The sequence below is a fragment of the Saccostrea cucullata genome, unplaced genomic scaffold (assembly GCF_032062105.1).
Source record: "Saccostrea cucullata isolate Sc308-1 unplaced genomic scaffold, CSIRO_AGI_Scuc_v1 ctg84, whole genome shotgun sequence".
In the NCBI taxonomy this organism is placed as follows: domain Eukaryota; kingdom Metazoa; phylum Mollusca; class Bivalvia; order Ostreida; family Ostreidae; genus Saccostrea; species Saccostrea cuccullata.
Genome location: NW_026938747.1, coordinates 816,037 through 839,121, shown reverse-complemented (window position 1 = coordinate 839,121; position 23,085 = coordinate 816,037). Strand labels below are relative to the sequence as shown.

The 23,085-nt window shown below is 34.4% G+C and overlaps 1 protein-coding gene across 1 annotated transcript; it reads right to left on the bottom strand.

Moving 5' to 3' along the window:
* Window positions 1-10,291: 10,291 nt before the first annotated feature.
* Window positions 10,292-22,928, bottom strand: LOC134251152 (cadherin-related family member 2-like). Its single transcript, XM_062733518.1, has 13 exons — window positions 22,923-22,928; window positions 22,636-22,752; window positions 21,780-21,905; window positions 21,601-21,679; window positions 19,824-19,945; window positions 19,218-19,406; window positions 17,164-17,331; window positions 16,735-16,896; window positions 16,404-16,468; window positions 15,570-15,822; window positions 13,049-13,294; window positions 12,005-12,098; window positions 10,292-10,602 (listed from the first exon to the last, which is right to left on the bottom strand). The coding sequence occupies exons 1-13, from the start codon at window positions 22,926-22,928 to the stop codon at window positions 10,292-10,294; spliced, it is 1,938 nt and encodes a 645-aa protein (XP_062589502.1).
* Window positions 22,929-23,085: the final 157 nt, after the last annotated feature.

The window sequence follows — 23,085 nt, the reverse complement described above, 5'->3', positions numbered from 1 at the left end:
TGAAAAATTAAATCTCAATTTTATCAAAATTTTCCCTAATATTTTATCTAACATTAAAGTATACTTTATGTAAAATCTCTAAAACTTGCACAAATCTCATGAAAATTGAAGTTATTTGCCTATGAAATATTATACACACACGAAACAGGACAAAGCGAGTCATTTTTTCAGACTATAACATTATTTTTGGTTATGAGTGGGTCTTCTCTCCATTTTTTTGAAAGGTAATCCTCAAAGTTTGCATAAAAACATACATATTTTGGTTTCCAAAATTATGGAACAATCATCCACTATACCTTAAAAATATAAGTTTATGACATAACTTTCGTATCTTTTCGAGAAATACTTGAAGTCCCTTAAGGTACATCAATACTCTGATAAGAGAGATAACTCTCAATGATTAAATGTCTATTATTCCTTTATAAATCTGCAATGTTCAAGCAACTTTTTTTGTCCAATTTTGCCCCGCAAGCTATGCTATAATTGTTTGTATTTTAATTATAAAATACATTTCTTTTAGAAAATCATTAAGGTTCAAGCAACATTTTATATGAGTGAGCAGAGGGTTTATGAACCTTAAGTCAATGGTCATATCACACACATGATTAAATGCCACACTTCATCAGGACTTGTTAGCGTAGTGGTTAGCGTGATGGTCTCAATAGAGAATGCAACTCAGGATTTTTATTGCCAGGGTTCGAACCCAATGGAAACCACATTATTTTTCTTTATAAAAGAATAAATTTTAACGAAAAATTTTCCTCAAAACTTTTTGTTTATCATGATTTTACAAAAATCAATGATGAGAACTTTACTCTAAATACTAAATTAACAATTTGAATATGATTTTTATATACTGGTATCTGAAGCTTGTGGGTTTTTTGCACGCTAAGTTCACCCATCTCCTTTATCGAATCAACATACGAATGAAAGTAACCATTGTTATTTGAAATACATGAACATCGTTGATGACATTGCCAGAGAGTGATTTCTTCTCATGTACAAGTTTTTGAATAAATTCTGCTTTTTAAGATTTTAAAATTTGCAGTCTATTGACAAACAAGTTTATGGAACAAGAATATCAAGAGTTTCGACGGTTTCAAGCCGCTATTTCCAGAATTCTATAATAGTCGATACAAGACCTTGTCAAGAATTTCAATCTATCACTAAACTGAAAGCGAAGCTTGCTGGACTAAGTTTTATACACTTTTAAATTGTCTACGATTTTTTTTCGTTTGCCCGATCAAGACAAGGAACACATGGCAGGTCGACTGGTCGACAAGGGATGCCCACTCCTCAACGGCACCTGATTCCACTTCTGATGTTTTGGGGTTTTATTCTGTTCCTGATCTGTATCCTTTCAATGGACTTTTGAGCTTGAATACTGTTCGTTATCTTCATATTTAATTACATGTGTACCTTACGACAGATTGTATTGCAAACAAGGTTACAATTTGGGAAAATATTGATTTCAAACAAGATTTTAGGTAGTCTTTCATCATCAACTTTTATGACAGTAGTCTGCCTCGTTTTTAAACAGGTTTTACGAAGTACGTGCTCTTCTATGTCAAAAAACCCCATATTAAGAAGTTAAATGGTATACTGCTACATACAAGGGTGAGGTGGAAGTTATCACATAATCACATAGAAGTTGTTAGGTCATTAATGTCATTCTCTACTAAAATCTCCAAATATGCAGCAGGAGTTGTGTACACTTCAAACTCTTGATAGTCTTTTATCTTGAGTTAAGCGGGCTATATCACTCAGTCATCATTTGTTTATTGACAAAACGTCAAATATATATTAAACTAGTGCTAATTGTAACGGGGACCGTTACAGATGTTCCCCAAACGCTCCCCAACTCCCTTTTGGTGCCATATTCCCTGTTAGCTTCATTAAATAGGACAAAATCTATGCATTTTTGACTTTAACAACGCCAAGTTCATTCAAATTTTAGCATTGCACGTGTGCGCATGTGAATGCATGTGCGTAATGACCATATCATCTTGTTTAAACAATCTATATATTTTGATATACTAAATACATGTATTAAAGTATTTAATCCAAAAGTATAAAAAAAAATGCTCATTCAAGTGTATTTTTTATTTTACCCGTTTCACGTGCACGCACGTGCATACATGAGCATGGTGACTATACCTTCTTGTAGATGTCCGTTACATCTATCTATGTTCTAAATCCCACCCCGTTTGGTTGAAAACCAAGGGAGTTATAGCTGTTTAAAGTTTCAGCCAATCAGATTGCAGTGCACATACATGCACGTGTATGCATGTGTATGGTGACCATATTTTCTTGTAGCAGACCAGTATATCTATCTATGTTCCAAATCCCATCCTGTTTGGTTGAAAATCAAAGGAGTTATAGCTATTTAAATTTTAAGCCAATCAGATTGCAGCGAACGTGCATGCACGTGTTTTCATGATAATTGCTATATATCATGTTGTAGGATATTCCAATGCATGGCTATTTTCAAAATTTCAAAGGATTTCGTCAAAAAACAAGAAAGATATAGAGACTTTAGTTTCAGCCAATCAGAGCAAAGTGCACGTGCATGCGCGTGAGATCTTGCTCTTTTGACCATGTCATATTGTCTATGCTACTAATATATCCTTATGTTATAAGTTTCAAAGCATTTCATCGAAAATTTAAAAAGTTACGCCTATATCAATTAAATCGGTCATTTCACATGTTGCACGTGCACGCTCTTGCAAGCACGTGCACGCAAAATGACCTTTGTTCCGCAAATCTACATAACATGTCTACTGACCCTAAAAACATTTCACCTTAGTCGGATGTATAGTTTACGATATCATTCCCGGACAAAAAAGTACCCAGGAAGAAGAAGAAGAAGAAGAAGAAGAAAAATAATAATAACTAGTGCTAATTGTAACGGGGACCGTTACAGATGTTCCCCAAACGCTCCCCAACTCTCTTTTGGTGCCATATTCCCTGTAAGCTTCATTAAATAAGACAAACTCGATGCATTTGAAACTTTAACAACGTTTACCCAGAAGTGTACAAAGTTCATTCAAATTTTAGCATTGCACGCGTTTGCATGTGAATGCATGTGCGTAATGACCATATCATCTTGTCTACACAATCTATATATTTAAATATACTAAATATTAAAGTATTTAATCCAAAAGTATTAAAGAGATACGCTCATTCAAGTGTTATTTTGATTTTGCTCATTTCACATGCACGCACGTGCATACATGAGCATGGTAACCATATCTTCTTGTAGATGTCCGTTACATCTATCTATGTTCTAAATCTCACCCCGTTTGGTTGAAAACGAAGGGAGTTATAGCTGTTAAAGTTTCAGCCAATCAGATTGCAGCGCACGAAAATGCACGTGTGTGCATGTGCATGGTGACCATATTTTCTTGTAGTAGTCCAGTATATCTATCTATGTTCCAAATCCCATCCTGTTTGGTTGAAAATCAAGGGAGTTATAGCTATTTAAAGTTTAAGCCAATCAGATTGCAGCGCACGTGCATGCACGTGTTTTCATGATAATTGCTATATATCATGTTGTAGGATATACTAATGCATGGCTATTTTCAAAATTTCAAAGGATTTCGTCAAAAAACAAGAAAGATATTGAGACTATAGTTTCAGCCAATCAGAACGAAGCGCACGTGCATGCGCGTGAGATCTTGCTATTTTGACCATGTCATATTGTCTATGCCTCTAATATATCCTTATATTATAAGTTTCAAAGCATTTCATCAAAAATTTTAAAAGTTACGCCAATATCAATTAAATCGGTCATTTCACATGTTGCACGTGCACGCTCTTGCAAGCACGTGCGCGCAAAATGACCTTCGTTCCGCAAATCTACATAACATGTCTACTGACCCTAAAAACATTTCACCTTAGTCGGATGTATAGTTTACGAGATCATTCCCGGACAAAAAAGTACCCAGGAAGAAGAAGAAAAATAATAATAATAATAATAAGAAACAGAGTAAAAACAATATGTTCCCCAACTTCGTTTGGGGAACATAACTAGTGCTAATTGTAACGGGGACCGTTACAGATGTTCCCCAAACGCTCCCCAACTCCCTTTTATAGTCATATTCCCTGTAAGCGTAATTAAATAAGACAATCTTTATGCATTTGAAACTTTAACAAAGTTTACCCAGACTAGAAGTGTACCATGTTCATTTAAATTTTATCATTGCACACTTGCGCATGTTAATGCATGTGCGTGATGACCATATCATATTCGTTACACAATCTATATATTTTAATATGCTAAATATTAAAGTATTTAATCCAAAAGTATATAAAAAAAAGCTCATTCAAGTGTATTTTTGATTTAACTCATTTCACGTGCACGCACGTGCATACATGAGCATGGTGACCATACCTTCTTGTAGAAGTCCATTACATCTATCTATGTTCTAAATCCCACCCCGTTTGGCTGAAAACCAACGGAGTTATAGCTGTTTAAAGTTTCAGCCAATCAGATTGCAGCGCACGTACACGCACGTGTATGTATGTGCAAGGTGACCATACCTTCTTATAGAAGTCCATTATATATATCTTTGTTCCAAATCCCAACCTGTTAGGTTGAAAACCATGGGAGTTATAGCTGTTTAAAGTTTCAGCCAATCAGATTGCAGCATTCGTACACGCACGTGTATGCATGTGCATTGTGACCATACCTTCTTGTAAAAGTCCATTATATATATATATATCTGTCTTCCAAATCCCATCCTGTTTGGTTGAAAACCAAGGGAGTTATAGCTATTTAAAATTTCAGCCAATCAGATTGCAGCGCACGTGCATGCACGTGATTTCATGATAATTGCTATATATCATTTTGTAGGATATCCTAATGCATGGCTATGTTCAAAATTTCAAAGGATTTCGTCGAAAAACAAGAAAGATATTGAGACTTTAGTTTCAGCCAATCAGAGCGTAGCGCACGTGCATGCGCGTGAGATCTTGCCATATTGACCACGTCATCTTGTTTATATTACTAATACATCCTTACGTTATGAGTTTCAAAACATTTCATCAAAAAATAGAAAAGTTACGGCAATATACATTATATTGGTCATTCACATTTGCACGTGCGCGCTCTTGCAAGCACGTGCGCGCAAAATGACCTTCGTTCCGCAAATCTACATAACATGTCTACTGACCCTAAAAACATTTCACCTTAGTTGGATGTATAGTTTACGAGATCATTCGCGGACAAAAAAGTGCCCAGGAAGAAGAAAAATAATAATAACTAGTGCTAATTGTAACGGGGACCGTTACAGATGTTCCCCAAACGCTCCCAAACTCCCTTTTGGTGCCATATTCCCTGTAAACTTCATTAAATAAGACAAACTCGATGCATTTGAGACTTTACCAACGTTTACCCAGAAGTGTACCAAGTTCATTCAAATTTTAGCATCGCACGCGTGCGCATGTGAATGCATGTGCGTAATGACCATATAATCTTGCCTATACAATCTATATATTTAAATATACTAAATATTAAAGTATTTAATCCAAAAGTATTAAAAAATACGCTCATTCAAGTGTATTTTTGATTTTACTCATTTCACGTGCACGCATGTGCATACATGAGTATGGTAACCATACCTTCTTGTAAAAGTCCATTACATCTATCTATGTTCTAAATCCCACCCCGTTAGGTTGAAAACCAAGGGACTTATAGCTGTTTAAAGTTTCAGCCAATCTGATTGCAGCGCACGTACACGCATGTGTATGTATGTGCATGGTGACCATACCTTCTTGTAGAAGTCCATTATATCTATCTATATTCTAAATTCCATCCTGTTTGGTTGAAAACCGAGGGAGTTATAGCTATATAAAGTTTCAGCCAATCAGATTGCAGAACACGTGCATGCGCATGCTTTCTTGAAAATTCTTATATATCAGGCTGTGGATCTTTGAAATGTAGGACTATGTTCAAAATTTCAAAGGATTATGACAAGAAACAAGAAAGATATTGAGACTTTAGTTTCAGCCAATCAGAGCGAAGCGCACGTGCAAGCGCGTGAGATCTTGCTATTTTGACCATGTCATCATGTCTATACTACTAATATATCCTCACATTATGAGTTTCAAAGCAACTCATCAAAAAATAAAAAGTTTCCGCTATATCGATTATATTGGTCATTTTACGTGTTGCACGTGCACGCTCTTGCAAGCACGTGCGCGCAAAATGACCTTCATTCCGCAAATCTACATAACATGTCTACTTACCCTAAAAATATTTTACCTACATCGGACGAACAGTTTACAAGATCATTCCCGGACAAAAAAGTACCCAGGAAGAAGAAGAAGAAGAAAAATAATAATAATAAGAAACAGAGTAAAAACAATATGTTCCCCAACTTCGTTTGGGGAACATAACTAGTGCTAATTGTAACGGGAACCGTTACAGATGTTCCCCAAACGCTCCCCAACTCCCTTTTGGTGCCATATTCCCTGTAAGCTTCATTTAATAAGACAAATTCTGGTAATTTAGACTTAAACAAAATTTACCCAGAGGGATACCAATTATATTCAAATTTTAGCATTGCGCCCGTGCGCATGTGAATGCATGTGCGTTATGACCATATCATCTTGTCTACACTATCTATATATTTAAATATACTATATATCAAAGCATTCAGTCCAAAAGTATTAAAAATCACTCATTTAAGTGTATTTTTAATTTCACTCTTTCCAAATGCACGCACGTGCGTGCACGTGCATGATGACCATACCTTCTTGTAGGAGTTCCTTATATTTATCTATGTTCTGAATCCCATCCTGTTTGGTTGAAAAACAAAAGAGTTGTAGCCATTTCAAGTTTCAGCCAATCAGATTGCAGCACACGTGCATGCTCGTGATTTCATGAATTTTTTTGTATATCATATTGCAGGGTATTCTAAAGTATGACTATATTTTAAATTTCAAAGCATTTCGTCAAAAAACAAAGGGGGATTTAGCCATTTAAAGATTCAGCCAATCAGAATGCAGCACACGTGCATGCGCGTGATTTCTTTAATTTTTCTGTATATCATATTGCAGGGTATTCTAAAGTATGACTATATTTTAAATTTCAAAGCATTTCATTCAAAAACAAAGGAGATATAGCCTTTTAAAGTTTCAGCCAATCAGATTGCAGCACACGTGCATGCGCGTGATTTCTTGAAATTGTTTTGATATCATATTGTAGAATATACTAGTTCATTACTATATTTAAAATTTCAAAGCATTTCGTCAAAAAACAAAGGAGATATTGAGAATTTTGTTTCAGCCAATCAGAGCAAAGCGCACGTGCATGCAAGTGAATGGTGACCATACCATCTTGTAGGAGTCCTTTATGTCTATCTATGTTCTAAATCCCATGCTGTTTGGTTGAAAACCAAGGGAGTTATAGTCATTTAAAGTTTCAGCCAATCAGATTGCAGCGCACGTGCATGCGCGTGATTTCATGAAAAATTTTATATATCATATTGTAGAACATCCTAATACATGTCTATGTTATAAGTTTCAAAGCATTTCATCATAAAACAAAAAAGATATTAAGGATTCTGTTTCAACCAATCAGAGCAAAGCGCACGTGCATGCGCGTGAGTTCATGCAAATTTGACCATGTCATCTTATGTACACTACTAATATATATTTATATAATGAGTTTCAAAACATTTTATCAAAAAATATAAAAGTTACAACCATATTAAATATATCAGTCAGTTTACTCATTGCACGCGCCCGCACGTGCATGCGAATGCGCGCAAAATGACCTTCGTTCGGCACATCTACACAACATGCCTACTAACCCTAAAAAGGTTTTAACTTAGTTTGGTGAACAGTTTCTGAGAACACTTCCGGACAAAAAAGTACCGGAGAAGAAATAAGAAGAAAAAAGAATAATAACTAGTGCTAATTGTAACGGGGACCGTTACAGATGTTCCCCAAATGCTCCCCAAATCCCTTTTTGTGCCTTATTCCTGTAATACATTTTTTTATTTGCTCAGTGTCAACGGATTCTATTTAAGAATATAAAAATTACAATGATATCAACTACATGTATAAATCATTTAACGTTTCACATGTGCGCGCACGCGCATGCATATGCAAGATAATCATGGCATGTTGGCTAAAGAATTCCTGAGAATCAAAAGAAATATTACAGATATAAATGTTACTATTTTTCAAGTATTTTAGTCATTTTACGCATTGCGCATGCGCACGTGCTTGCACGTCCATGCTTTTAATTTTGATAGTAGCATAATGTAGGAATCTATTATACCTATTCATATTCATGATTTATTGAGAATTAAGAAAGTTATAGGCATTTAAAGTTTAAGCCGATCAGATTGAAGCGCACGTGCATGCATGTGCTTTCCTGAAAATTCTTGTTGATCATGTTGTAGAACCTTTTAATGTATGACTATATTTAAAATTTCAAAGTATTTTGTCAAAAAACAAGAAAGATATTGAGACTTAAGTTTCAGCCAATCAGAGCGAAGCGCATGTGCATGCGCGTGAGTTCATGATAATTTGACCATATCCTGTTGTCTATAGTACTAATATATACTTATATTATTAATTTTAAAACATTTCATCAAAAAATGTAAAGTTACAGCTTCATCTATTATATTGGTCATTTCACGTGTTGCACGTGCGCGCTCTTGCAAGCACGTGCGCGCAAAATGACCTTGATTCCGCAAATCTACATAACATGTCTACTAACCCTAAAAAGATTTTACCTACATCGGATGAACAGTTTATAAGATCATTCGCGGACAAATAAGTGCCCAGGAAGAAGAAAAATAATAATAAGAAACAGAGTAAAAACAATATGTTCCCCAACTTCGTTTGGGGAACATAATAACTAGTGCTAATTGTAACGGGGACCGTTACAGATGTTCCCCAAACGCTCCCCAACTCCCTTTTGGTGTCATATTCCCTGTAAGCTTCATTAAATGACAAACTCTATGCATCTGAGATTTTAACAACATTTACAAAGAAGTGTACAAAAATCATTTAAACTTTAGCATTGCACGCGTGCACATGTGAATGCATTTGCGTTATGACCATATCATCTTGTCTACACAATCTATATTTTTAATACACTGAATATTAAAGTATTTAATCCAAAATTATTTAAAAAATACGCTCATTCAAGTGTATGTTTGATTTTACTCATTTCACGTGCACGCACGTGCATACATGAGCATGGTGACCATACCTTCTTGTAGAAGTCCATTACATCTATCTATGTTCTAAATTCCACCCCGTTTGGGTGAAAACTAAGGGAGTTATAGCTGTTTAAAGTTTCAGCCAATCAGATTGCAGCACATGTACACGCACGTGTATGCATGTGCATGGTGACCATACCTACTTGTAGAAGTCCATTATATCTATCTATATTCCAAATCCCATCCTGTTTGGTTGAAAACCAAGGGAGTTATAGCTGTTTAAAGTTTCAGCCAATCAGATTGCAGCGCACGTGCATGCACGTGTTTTCATGATAATTGCTTTACTTCATGTTATTGAATATCCTAATGCATGGCTATGTTCAAAGTTTCAAAGGATTTCGTCAAAAAACAAGAAAGATATTGAGACTTTAGTTGCAGCCAATCAGAGCGAAGTGCACGTGCATGCGCGTGAGATCTTGCTAGTTTCACCATGTCGTCATGTCTATACTACTAATATATCCTCACATTATGAGTTTCAAAGCATTTCATCGAAAAAAAGAAAAGTTGTGGCTATATATATTATATTGGTCATTTCACGTGTTGCACGTGCACGCTCTTGCAAGCACGTGCGCGCAAAATGACCTTGATTCCGCAAATCTACATAACATGTCTACTAACCCTAAAAAGGTTTTACCTACATCGGGCGAACAGTTTACAAGATCATTCCCGGACAAAAAAGTTCCAGGAAGAAGAAGAAGAAAAATAATAATAATAATAAGAAACAGAGTAAAAACAATATGTTCCCCAACTTCGTTTGGGGAACATAATAAGAAACAGAGTAAAAACAATATGTTCCCCAACTTCGTTTGGGGAACATAATAAGAAACAGAGTAAAAACAATATGTTCCCCAACTTCGTTTGGGGAACATAAATATTCAAATTGAAGGCCACAGTAGCAGAGAGCAAAATTCTACCGTGTAGAAGTCTTTGAATAATCTCTGCTTCAAAGTAGAAAACAATAAAGCAGGTAAGACAAAAACACACGAAGTATGAAATTTTATTTAAAAATGATTTTTTTCCCTCGTTCTGAATGTGTTTCAGAAAAAAGGCTACCCAAATATATGAACCATATCGGGTTGCTCGACACAATGAAAAGAAACCTCCAAGTATTTGTCGACACCGACACATGGTTCCCTGAAGATGGTGCTGTTAGCTGACAGTCTACAGCGTCTATAGCCGTTACAGGACCACTTAGCACGGTCTGTGGAGAAGTGGGACTGACACTGAAGAGAACCAAGGTTACTTGAAGGACAAATGTCATTTGTGAGTCTTCCATACACGGCAGAGAGAATTCGGATTAGCTTCCCTACTTCACATTGAATGTAACCCGTTTGTCCTTCACACAACACAAATGATTGCCCTAAAAAGTCATGTTTTAGATGTATTAAAAGCTTTGACATATACATGCATCAATTTAACTTTTACCAAAAAAGATCAACAAGAGGCCCAGGGGCCACAACGCTCACCTGAGCTCAGGCAATGTAAAACAAAAAAAGCAAAAATCAGTTCAGTATTGAAAAAACTTAAACATATAAGTGGGTTCAAGTGGGGGTCATGATTTGAACAAACTTGAAACTACACCAAATCAAGATGCTTTCATATAACAATGACCAATCATGCATGGCTATGCTGCTCTTGAGAAGAAGAATTTTCAAGATTTTCCCCATGTATTCCTATGTTAAACTTTGATCCGCAATTGTGGCCCCATCCTACCCCCGGGGGTCATGATTTGAACAAACTTGAATCTACACATACTACCAGAGGATGCTCCCACATTGCTGCTCTTGAGAAGAAGAATTTTCAAGATTTTCCCCATGTATTCCTATGTTAAACTTTGATCCGCAATTGTGGCCCCATCCTACCCCTGGGGGTCATGATTTGAACAAACTTGAATCTACACATACTACCAGAGGATGCTCCCACACGAGTTTTAGTTTTCATGGCCCAGTGGTTCTTGACAAGAAGATTTTCAAAGATTTTCCCTATGTATTCCTATGTAAAACTTTGACCCCGCCCCCATCATGGCCCCACCATACCCCTGGGGGGGGGGGGTCATGCTTTGGACAAACCTGAATCTGTTTTACCTGAGGATGCTTCCACATAAGTTTCAGCTTTCCTGGCCTACTGGTTCTTGAGAAGAAAAATTTTAAAGTTTTCCCCCATGTATTCTTATGTTAAACATTGATCCCCCATAGGCCCCATCCTACCCCTGGGGGTCATGATTTGAACAAAATTAAATCTGTTCTACCTAAGGATGCTTCCATATGAGTTTCATCTTTCCTGGTTTTTCAAGATTTCCCCTATGTATTTCTATGTAAAACGTTGACCCCTCCATCATGGCCCCACCATATTCTCGGGGGGGGGGGGGGTCATGATTTTAATAAAAATGAATCTGCAAAACCGTAGGATGCTTCCATATGAGTTTCAGGTTTTGAAGCCCAGTGGTTTTTGAGAAGAAGATTTTTAAAAGATGCCTTTAATTTTTCACTAATTCATAATTATCTCCCCTTAGAAGAAGGTGTGGCCCTTCATTTGGACAAACTTGAATCCCCTTCGCCCAAGAATACTTTGTGGCTAGTTTGGTTGAAACTGGCCTAATGGTTCTTGAGAAGAAGATGAAAATGTGAAAAGTTTACAACGACGCCAACGACAACAACGACGACAGACAACGGAAAATTTTTGATCAGAAAAGCCCACTAGAGCCTTCGGCTCAGGTGAGCTAAAAATCAGTAAAAGCAACTTTCAAGAGAAATGTAATCTACCTGAAAAAGTGTTCAAGTAATGTTGAGTGGGCTGCACTGATGTTGTTGTACTTGAAATATTACATGCACTCGATGTAGATGAGTGAAACTGTGCCTATTTAAACAAAACTATATGTTTTGTAAAATATTTCAAACAATGTGTTTATGTGAAAATATGGAAAATATCAAATCATAAAAAAACCCTGAAAAACGTAAGATATTTCGGACTACTATAAAGACATGTTCCAATTCTGAGAAATGTTTGCAGCTTAAGGTAGTCTGATCCTCAGATTTATAAAATTAAAAGTTAAGTAATCTAAAATACTCATAAAAGCATCTCAGAATCAACAAAGTTATGTAATTTTATCCACATTATTTCTTTAAAATTTAAGATAAAAGTTAATCATATTATATAGGGAAAATTGTCAAATCTCCAATATTTTTGCAGGAAAAGCGAATTGAAATATCAGCAATGCATTTTCTATAATTGCAGATTGATCAACAAATATATTTTAGGTTAAAAATCGATAGGTATCCAGGCATTCAGAGAAATTGTCCTGATTTTTATACTAATTTGGTACTTAATGTCTTCTATTTCCGTCATGTATTCTTTAATACATAGTGTTTTAGGCTTTTGCCATCATTGCAAGACACCACAAATCACTTCTTATTTCATGACATGCTAATAAGCATTTGTATCTAAAGCTAGATTCAAGAAAATCTTATTTCTATAAAACTGTATTCATTTTTTTCCTTTTATAGGGTACAAATGTCATTTTTTTTAAAGACCTTTTCTAAGACTTTGAAACGCCTTGAATTTTATAAAGATGAATAAAATGAAAATTGTTGCATGAAAAAATTTCATTTTTAAGCTTCATTTTGATGCATTTCAAATTAAATATGAAGTTATCCTTCCTAGCTGAGGATCGGATATCCTTAAGATAGATATCAAGTTTCTTGTGATCGTTATACAGGTAAATGTAAATAATTGAACTTACATTATACATGTAGTTTTTAAAGAATTCAGAATGCAAAAAGCCCATAGAAAGTCATTGAACTTTGAACCTGTAAAAAAGCTGTAACAGACACGGTTGAGGTCAGACTTGGAGAACCATGGTCATGCGCAGTAACAACTAGTTCTAGTCTTCCACCAGGGATAGAGGATAGCTGGTCACGTGTCAGAGGGTTCACGACCCGGATGGACCCAGTAGTGCTGCTAATGGTGAAATGTTTGTCTAGGGTGTCTGGTCGAGGAAGAAGAGAGTACGTTATCAAACTGTTAGCTGTACCAGGTTCGTCGTAATCAAATGCCTAAAATAAGTAATCAAGGCAAGTAGGCTTACTGTTCATGCAACGACATACATGTATCTACAAAGACATAATTAAGGTAGAGAATATTTATATCATTGTGTGAATTGTTTCAAAGTAATTCATTGGGTTGTTATATAAAGAAGTAATTGTTAATTATTTTCATCGTATAAAATTCTTGGATCTATTTTTGCATTTTATAATGTACATGCAATATTTTAGCTCTTGAAGGGTTTATTCAAGATAATATTGTTGATAATAACATCGGTATATAAGCAGCTAGTAGCGATAAACAGTTGCCGAAGTATAATGTTAAGCTGTTTACGTTGTCATTGATTCCATTGTAACTTTTCGAAAATAATGAAAAATTGATCTGAAAAAATTCTATTCATCTTTTATGTGGTACATATCAACACTAAAATCTCGTGTTCTGGTTTTATTTAAATGTTCACTCGTCAAACGCAATGAAACTTACATCCCCATTACTATCCGGAGTCGCAGTGGTTAGAACGTTTGCTCTTGAGTCGCCAAAAAAAGATTTAATCCTTAACGTCGACGGTTCGAATCCCACAGTAGAACGTAAAGACCAGTCCGTGAAAAAACCTAGGTCCCGTGTTCCAGTAGGTAATGGTTCAAAAGAATTCCCCACTGATCAAAGTTCATAAGTGGTGAGTACAGGCCCGTACGAAACAGTCCGGGCGGCTTAGACACGGCTGAGGCACGGATTCCGTTCCAGAAACCCGTGCTTATAAAATTCCTGCTCCTATGTAAAGTATGTATGGAAAGCCGTGCCTGAAAGGGGTCGAGGCACGGACACGGCACGGGATATTGGCCGAAATATTTAAATGAGATCACACGGTTTTGCAAACTCCGTGTCAGAAAGCAGTGCTTATTTCCATATATGGACTCGCGGATTCTGTAAACCCGTGTCTGAAACCCGTGTCCTTTTCCATATATGGGGAAACGGATTTTTGGAAACCCGTGTCAAAAAAGCCATGTGACATACCATAGAAGGAGTCAAGGGATCTGTGCTTTTGTCTATCTAGGTCAGGGCCTGTAGAGAATCTCCTGATGTTACTGTATGTGGATGCCAATATGGCGACTGAAACCAAACTTCACAATGCTTTACAATATCATTATGCTTACCGTAGCTTTAGATTTTTAAAAGTTGAAAATCTAATATGAATGTGTCCTGATTTACTTTCTGTTAAAGATTCAGAATTTATCAGTTACAATCCATGCACAGGGGCCGGTAACATACTGTATTTGATTTTACGTATTCACTATATGTATACAAAAGTCTCTTTTTGTATACATATAGTGAATACGAAAAATCAAATACAGTATGTTACCGGCCCCTGTGAATCCATGCTAGATTTTAATTAAGAATTTAATTCATAATGTACAATTCTGGGAATTGTAATTTTATCTTAGTTTGGACAATCTGAGAAAAAATTAATTTAATTTAAAGAAACCTTTTTGTAGCACAGTGATGACACATAAAATATTTGGGGATTAATTAGTGAGAGCACAACTTTTTAAAAGAGTCATTCAAATAAACAGAGATGCAGTGTTTCATCATGTTCAATATCAACATTGCAAATACAGAGAGATCATGAAAATTGAAAATGAACTAATATTTATTCTATTTTAGACTTACTGCATTTAGTTTAAAAGTGAGGAAATCCTCCAAGACTGACATAAATACAATTCCAGCTGATATCTATTAATTATCCTTTAACTAGAGTAAAAAAGACACATTCTTAGCTCATGACCATGAATCCCTCCAATTCAATATTCAAATAAAGGAAGTTATGATTGAGCATGCTCAGTTAAAAGCCGTGAGATATGAATAAATAGTTTGAAGCAAAATCCGTCTGAGTTAAAAACCGTCTCCCAGGGACACGGATCCCTTGCCTCCATACGGGTATCTGTGAGCCGTGATTCCTCACTTTCAGACTCAAAAGCCGTGTCCGTGTCTTGGACATGTAGATCCCGTGCCGCTGTTTAAAAATCCGTGCGGATTCCGTGCCTTAGCCATGCCCAAGCCGTGCCTATTCCGCATCGAACTTTCGTACGGGAGTCTAAATTTGCAGGACTCCATCGGTATTGTTACAACAGGTAAAAATGAATTATAGATAAAAGGATAAAAATTCATTGCTTGGTTGTCATACCATTTTGAGTGGTAACAATCAACAGTAGCAATAAAAAAAAATCACCGTACTTATTCCACCCCTCCCCCCCCCCCCCCCCAAAAAAAATCGATTATATGACCTACATGTACAGTGAAGTTATTCCTTCCTGAGATTAATGAAGAGTTTTCTGTGATCCCAAATTCATATTTTGGCTGTAAAAACATCGGACTGTTGTCGTTTACATCCATGAGTGTTATTTTCACAGGAGCAGACGACACCTTTCCTCCACCATCTCTTGCTTCAACTGACATATAGTAAACTCTCTGTCTTTCCCTGTCCAAGCAACTGCTGTTACATGCCACTGATATTACTCCAGTCTCAGAGTTGATGCTGAACCTGGAATTCACATAAAACTCTTCTCATGTTTAATTTTAATGAAATGAAACACGGAGATAACGAACAGTATTCAAGATCAAAAGTCCATAAAACAATACAAAATAGGAGAGCATATCAGAGCAAAAACGAACCTCTAAAACATCTGAGGTTGGATCAGGTGCCATGGAGGAGTGAGCATCCCCTGTCGACCTGTCATACCTGCCGTGTGCTCCTTGTCATGATCGGGATATAACGGAAAAATCCCTCGTCAATTCAGTGTATAAATGATGGACCAACAATTAACTAATACTAGTATGAAAAAACGTCAATCAGCATTTGACTTGATGATAAATTTGCTGACAATGTCATTGTATCGACTATAAAACTTGCGAAATGATGACTTTAAACGTCACTTCTAATATTCTTGTTTCATCAACGTGGTTATCAATTTACCTCGTTTTAAAAAAAATTGTTCATACGTATTAAATAAACTACTGCAAATGGGTTGATTTGCAGTATAAATGATGTACAATCAATCAGTATTTCTAAGCTTAAAACTTACTAAGCTTAATTAAATCTAATTTATATAAACTATGGCTTACAAATTATCTGTTTCTGATAACGTGAATTGAACCATTCCATAATTTCCAGTATCCATATCATGGGCCTAGAATTAAAACATATAAATATGTTACAATACACGATTAATGAGCGAAAATATAAGATTGATCAACAATCTCCTATTCACTATAATTTACATACAGAAATATTGATGTTAATTATTTAATCCTTTTAGTACAATTTTTAAGTGTTAATGAAGTTAACATATTTCAAATGAAGACTTTTAGAATTGTAAATGAAATATAAAAAAATGCTTGAAAGTATCATAAGGTTACACGTTTACTCCAGAAAATGCTAACTGATTACATGTACCTGTACATTTGCTATCAGAGTTCCATATTTTGAGTTTTCTGGAATCATGAAACTATAGGCGCTTGAAACGAATTGTGGGTAAAATTTGTTAGTTTCGTTGATGTGAACCATCACTTGACAAGAGCTAGACCGTCTTGGTACACCTCTGTCTACAGCCTTCACCTGGAAAAATTTATTGAACCTTTTTCGTACGAAAGACAGTCATGACATTTAACGATAATTATTGTAAATCAAACTAGTAATATTGAAGAGATAAAAATTATAAAGGATATTCTTTCAAGGTTTCTGAAAATCTATTCACTCTACCTTTTCTCTCGTTTCAGCTGACTTTATAAACTACATACCCTTGCGAGAAATGAAATGCTTTGTCTTGTATACATGCTTCGACAGTAATTATTTCGCATTTTTTTTTTGCTACAAACCACTTACAGATATGTTTAACATGGTCAACCATGCATCAAAAGTAATATTATTGACGAGTCTTAGTTGTACTGATCCACTGGAATAAATTGTGGACGGATAGGCATCAACCAAAAACAGTCTCCCACCATTGCCAAAGTCTACAGAGACTTCTAAATCCACAATGCTGTTGTTACCCTATAAAGAAACATGTGGAATATTTTTAAATTAAAGGTAGTTGTCTATCTAGTTTTTCTTCTCGAATATGTTAAATTTTAGCTAAGGAAAAATGATAGATTATATAACAAGTGGACAATACGTGAGTTAAGGTAAGTCACTCCTGAAATTTGTTATATCAAGGATTTTTTGAGAAGTATATTTTGGATAAGTACTCAAAAAGTGTAACTCAAAATCGCAGAGAAAATAGGGGGTCAGTGTGCATCCTACTGATCTACGGTACATTTAAGTTGACCTTTTTGCACTTAAATTTCATCTCTTTGGTTAATTACTTTAACCCTTATTATATTTGATCAAATGTAAGCATGCCAATAAATATAATCTTATCTTACGTAAAATAGTTTGAATAATATTTATCATTAAACAAATCTTGCAAATTAATGCGCGTAAATTATTGTGTGACCTTTTTGCACTAAAAAATAACATTTTTGGGGTATTAAAAAACTTAATAGGCAATAAAAAATTTTCTTATATCAAACTTTTTACGACTTTAGTGCTGATCAGTCACAAGTATCGAGTAGTTTAAAATAATGAAAGAAAAAGGTGGGGTCAGGGATGTTAATTTTGAAATATTTGTCAAAATATGTGATTTTCAGGCAAAAAATATTGTAAATTTGATCTTGACTTCTTTGATATATTTTCATTTTTTGGAAAAGTTTTTTGAGGGAAGGTGTAAAACTTAGTCTAAAAATATAAATTAAGACCTATATTAAATATTTTTAGCAATATCAAAACGGAAAATATTCTCCGAGTAAAAGTATGTGAGGCTAAATTTCCATTACATTAAATTTTATAAATGTGCAGATTTGTAGAATTTTCTGCTAAATATCCTTCCACCAAAAGAAATAGTCCCTCATAAATCTTGCTTCTTTGTAGATTTTTGAGCAGTTTTTTCATTGAATGTTAAAAAATGTACATTGTTGAATTCAAATATGTTATAAAAATTGAATTTTAATAAGTAGTTTTGAAGTAAAAGCTTCTGCGTGAACTTTTCTAAAAAGCTGACGAGAGACTTACCTTAAATTCATTTTACAAATAGATAAAACAAATTTCCTAGATACACATTGTGGCAAGAAAATGTACACGATCATTAAAAGGAATTAATATTTCAATTTTGAATAATGTCTTTTTATATGTTAATTTGGGGATGACCAATTGCAGAAAAAGTAGACAAATGCTTATAAAAATAGCAGTGATTATGTACGTGCTTTCTTTCTCTATTCCTCTGGGGCATACAGACCTTTTCATGGCCTCTGGGTCAGAGGTTCTGGTATAAAGGTGCAGCTCTATTGAATGCTGTATACAAGGAAATATTCGCCCCCGTTTTATTTTCGCCCCTTTCGCCCTACCCTCATATGGGCGAATTTAAAACGGGGCGAACTCAAATAATACAGTATAATTTCTTAAATAAAACTATGACTGGGCGAATTTAAAACGGGGCAAAACTATTTGCAAGTGTGAAAAGGCGAAAATACCCCTGTGTACAGTATATAAGGACAATGCATAAATTCTTTGAAGACCTTCTTCTCTGTTACCTGGTATTATTAAAACAACCTGAATGCATACTTATGATGAGCAAGGCTTCCTCTTCCGATTCATGGCCCCAAGCTTGGGAGAGGGGATCTATTGTTTATATCGAGAAAATTAATTTAATTTTTTGAAATTTTTGCTATTGGGTAGTAATTAAACAAACTAATGTGTGGTTATGATAAGCACAGACCCTTTTACCAAAATTGTGAATTTTATTTTGATTCCAAAAAGAAATTTAGAAATAATAATTAATGAAATTGTATATTAATAAACGAACATATGATAAAATGTTTTGAAAAAAACAGTTCTCCAAATACCTGGTCAACATCGGACAGTGAAACACCTCCTGGAATATTTATGTCAATATCAGTCAAACCCTCCGGTACATAACCCGTGTAGACACTTTTCTCAAAAAGTGGGGAGTTATCATTTACATCCTGGACAAATAGTCCAAGGGTTGCAGTTGTCTGTGATGCATTGCTAGGATTGTCTGTTATCTCTGATGCCTATAATATATGAATATTTTAACATTTTAACAATAAAAAACTGTATTTTATTCATTGAATAAAAATGTTATTCTATCACAGTAAACCTCTCGATTTCCCTTCCCATATTCGGGATATCAAAAAATTTCCGTAAATTAATTTCCAAACTAATTGTAAAAAAGTACTGAATTAAGTTTAATTCCCATCAACTTTTTCACATTTTCAGTCATTTGGGTGTTTCATAAAATATGTTATATCCTTGAAATCAAACAGTTGGAGATATTTTTTTATGAGGGCAGGTAGTGGGTGCGTGTGAAGACCTATTTATGTATTTCGAGGTTTGTTGTCTTTTATTTAGCTAAGAAATAAAATTATATCATCTAAAACAATTAGAAACAGAATCGCGTGGAAGATATTATAAATCATAAAAATTGTAACCTTCAGTGTTATACTACAAAGTCCATTTTGCCTGTTGAATAATCCAAAATCTCTGTCTACTGGTTTTATTGTGTATATTCCACCAGACACAGCATTTATCCTTACATAAGAGGCACATTCTCCTGAAAGCAATGTAAAACAGCAATAATCTTTTGTATTGATAAGAATTATTTTAACTTAATTCATGTTAAAACATCAAAATGATACTTTGATATATAAAAAGATTAATCTGCACGTAATGAAGAAGATTGATGTTCAGCAGTGGAAGGGACTGAAAAATACACGTTTCGACTCATTGTAGTCTTAGCGAATTGTGAATTTCAGAAAAAAAAATCAATTTTTGCGGATGTACAGCAATATATATATATATATATATATATATATATATATATATATATATATATATATATATATATATATATATATATATATATATAGTTGAAAATAGTTCACAGTCGATGTCACACAGGTGAAAATAATTATAAAAGAAAAAGAAAATGAAGTTTCCAAATTTCATTTAACACAAGCGCTTTCTGGATCTCATAATCCGTCTTCAGGTGTACATAAATTGAACTGATTGTTTTGCTTAGTAACGTTAACTTTTTCACGTTTGACGTCATGAGAGTGTTTGCAGGGAAGGAAGTAATCTGTGACGTCATAGTATGGCTACGTTATTAAAAGTTAGGGAAAATCAAATTGGACAATAATGGACAATACATCACATATTTTTCAGTCTCAATAAACAAAGTAAACAGAAATTCTAATTGATGATATATAAAATTAGGTAATTTCTCAATGTTAATGTTTGTTCAGTTTTGGTGAAAAAAGATTTATGAAGTAGTTTTCTTTTGCTAATCTCATTGCAGTGGAATCGTTCCTAAGTTTATAAAAGGGGAACACACAGTAAGCAATCGTAAAATATCGAAATGTTCACTGCATGGCGTGTTAAAATATTTTAACTTAATTCGGATTGTTAATTTGTTGGCGATGTACGCGCATGCGGGCGGTTAATTGATTAATCTGGCCGATGTATTCCTCTCCGCAGTTGTTACACGTAATACAATAAAGGAGGTTTTTGCTCTTACAGGTCATATTTTCATTCACAAGAAATGTTTTTCCACACTTGAAAATAATTTTTGAGGATCCTGTTCGTAGGTTAGGACAGGTACCGCATTTCAAATCACCGCATCTTGTTACGGAATATTGTTCTGGAGTGGTGTTGAATTTAGCTCTGGTCAATAGTCTTTTTAAATTTGGCGGTTGTAATTTGAGGTTTGAATCAAATCCGATTTTGGTATAAGTTGATGAAGATCATTATCCCGTTCAATGATGGTAAAATTCTTTCTTGCCTCTTGAAATATATTAATGTGTTTCGGATTGAATGTTGTTACAAAAGGGATTAAGAATGGATCTTTGTCATGACGTCATAGTTAACGTTACTAAGCAAAACAATCAGTTCAATTTATGTACACCTGAAGACGGATTATGAGATCCAGAAAGCGCTTGTGTTAAATGAAATTTGGAAACTTCATTTTCTTTTTCTTTTATAATTATATATATATATATATACCTTTTTTAACAGTTACTAATCCAGCTATCACTCAAATCCAACTAAAACACAAGAGTATTTTCATCTTCCCGTTTGAGTGCATTTTACCATTGCTTTATCTTTCGATACATTTAATATATTTGTTAAAAAGTATTTTACTTTGATTCTTTACTAATCTTGATACCAGAATAGATATCAGTATTAAAACACTTTAAAAGGGGTACACACCTGCCTTTAGACTATATGATATGTTGCTCTGGAATCCTAAATCACCATCTACTGCGAAAACTTTTGTGATCAGGGATCCCTGAAAAAATAAGTAAACATTAATATTTCATCTCTAATTTGATCTAAATAAAAAAAAAATGATTTCACATCTTAACTTTGAGAAAAAGAAAAAGATCTACCATTGGTATGCCCTCATGTATGGAAACCATGTACGGCAATCCCATGAATATTGGAGGAGTATCTGGCACATCCAAAACTGTGATCAATAGGTCGGCTGTACTAGTCAGACTGGGATTACCACCATCCTTAACAACGCAAATTATGTTAATTATCACAATCAAAGATACATGCTCAAGGATATTAATTGCCTATCAATGCATGCATTCCATGCGCATGAAATAATTTGCATGTAAACTTATGCATATTTGTGTGCTGTACCGTTGGTTGATTTATTGAAAGCTGTTGTACGTTCCATTCGAGAGACATCTCCATATATTGAAAAAAGGCTTCAAATGTTGACCTTTACTCGGCACTTAGGGCCATTGATCAATGAGGGAACTTTATTGTGCCAATGCCTGCCGTAATATGGGGTCTCGGTTTTTAAGGTCTCTTCCGAAGGGCAGTACCGTTGGGGAACACCTTAAAACTGATGTGTGGCTTTTTTGAGGAGATGCAAGTTTGAAATGCGTTCGTGATCAAGATGAAGGAAAAAATTCTCTAATGTACTGATTACTGCACTTTAGAATACATTTTGTCATATATATATATATATATATATATATATATATATATATATATATATATATATATTTTTTTTTTTTCTTAATCAAAATTATGCATAAAATTAAGCTAAAATTCAACATCACAAAAATAAATTCGACAAACAAATCAAATTTTGCTAACACCTAAAAATAAACTGATATGTGACCCAAATATTAATGTTATTCAAGCAAACAATGTATTTATTAAATTGTCCATGAGTTATTTAAGTTTTGAAAGCAAATAAAATAAATTGGTTTTGGTGATAACACTTACCTTGGCAATCAGTTTATACTGATAGAATGTTAATCTTTCATAATCGAGGGATTGATTTAAAGTGATTTGTCCAGTAAGGTGATTTATTTTGAATGTTTGTCCATACAGTGCAGATGCCTTAGAAATGATAAAGTGAAAAAAAATATAAAAAATCCTGTTGAGTCAATCTTTGGTTGGATTTATTTACATTGCTATGGCTATTAAGATGAACTCTTTATAACTTTTCAAATAAAATAATCATATCTATACAAGAAAGGTAAATATTATTTTTTTAAATTAATCATTACCCTCATTTAAAGGAAAGGTTTTTTTCAGTTTGAAATGAAATTTGGGAATAATTCTCAGCAACGTATTTATTTACCTGGCCAGTAGACTGCAAAGGACAAAAATAGCATGTTAAGAATTGTTATCGTAGTAATCACTCAAACAAAATTTCTTATTTAATAGCAA

Bases quoted from the DNA above. Each gene is read 5' to 3' on its own strand.
- LOC134251152 (XM_062733518.1), bottom strand. The intron at 21,906-22,635 runs GTAAGTGTTATC...TGCGTTGTTAAG, and splicing joins AGTATAAACTGATTGCCAAG to GATGGTGGTAATCCCAGTCT. The intron at 16,897-17,163 runs GTAAGTGGTTTG...AAATTTTTCCAG, and splicing joins TGACCATGTTAAACATATCT to GTGAAGGCTGTAGACAGAGG.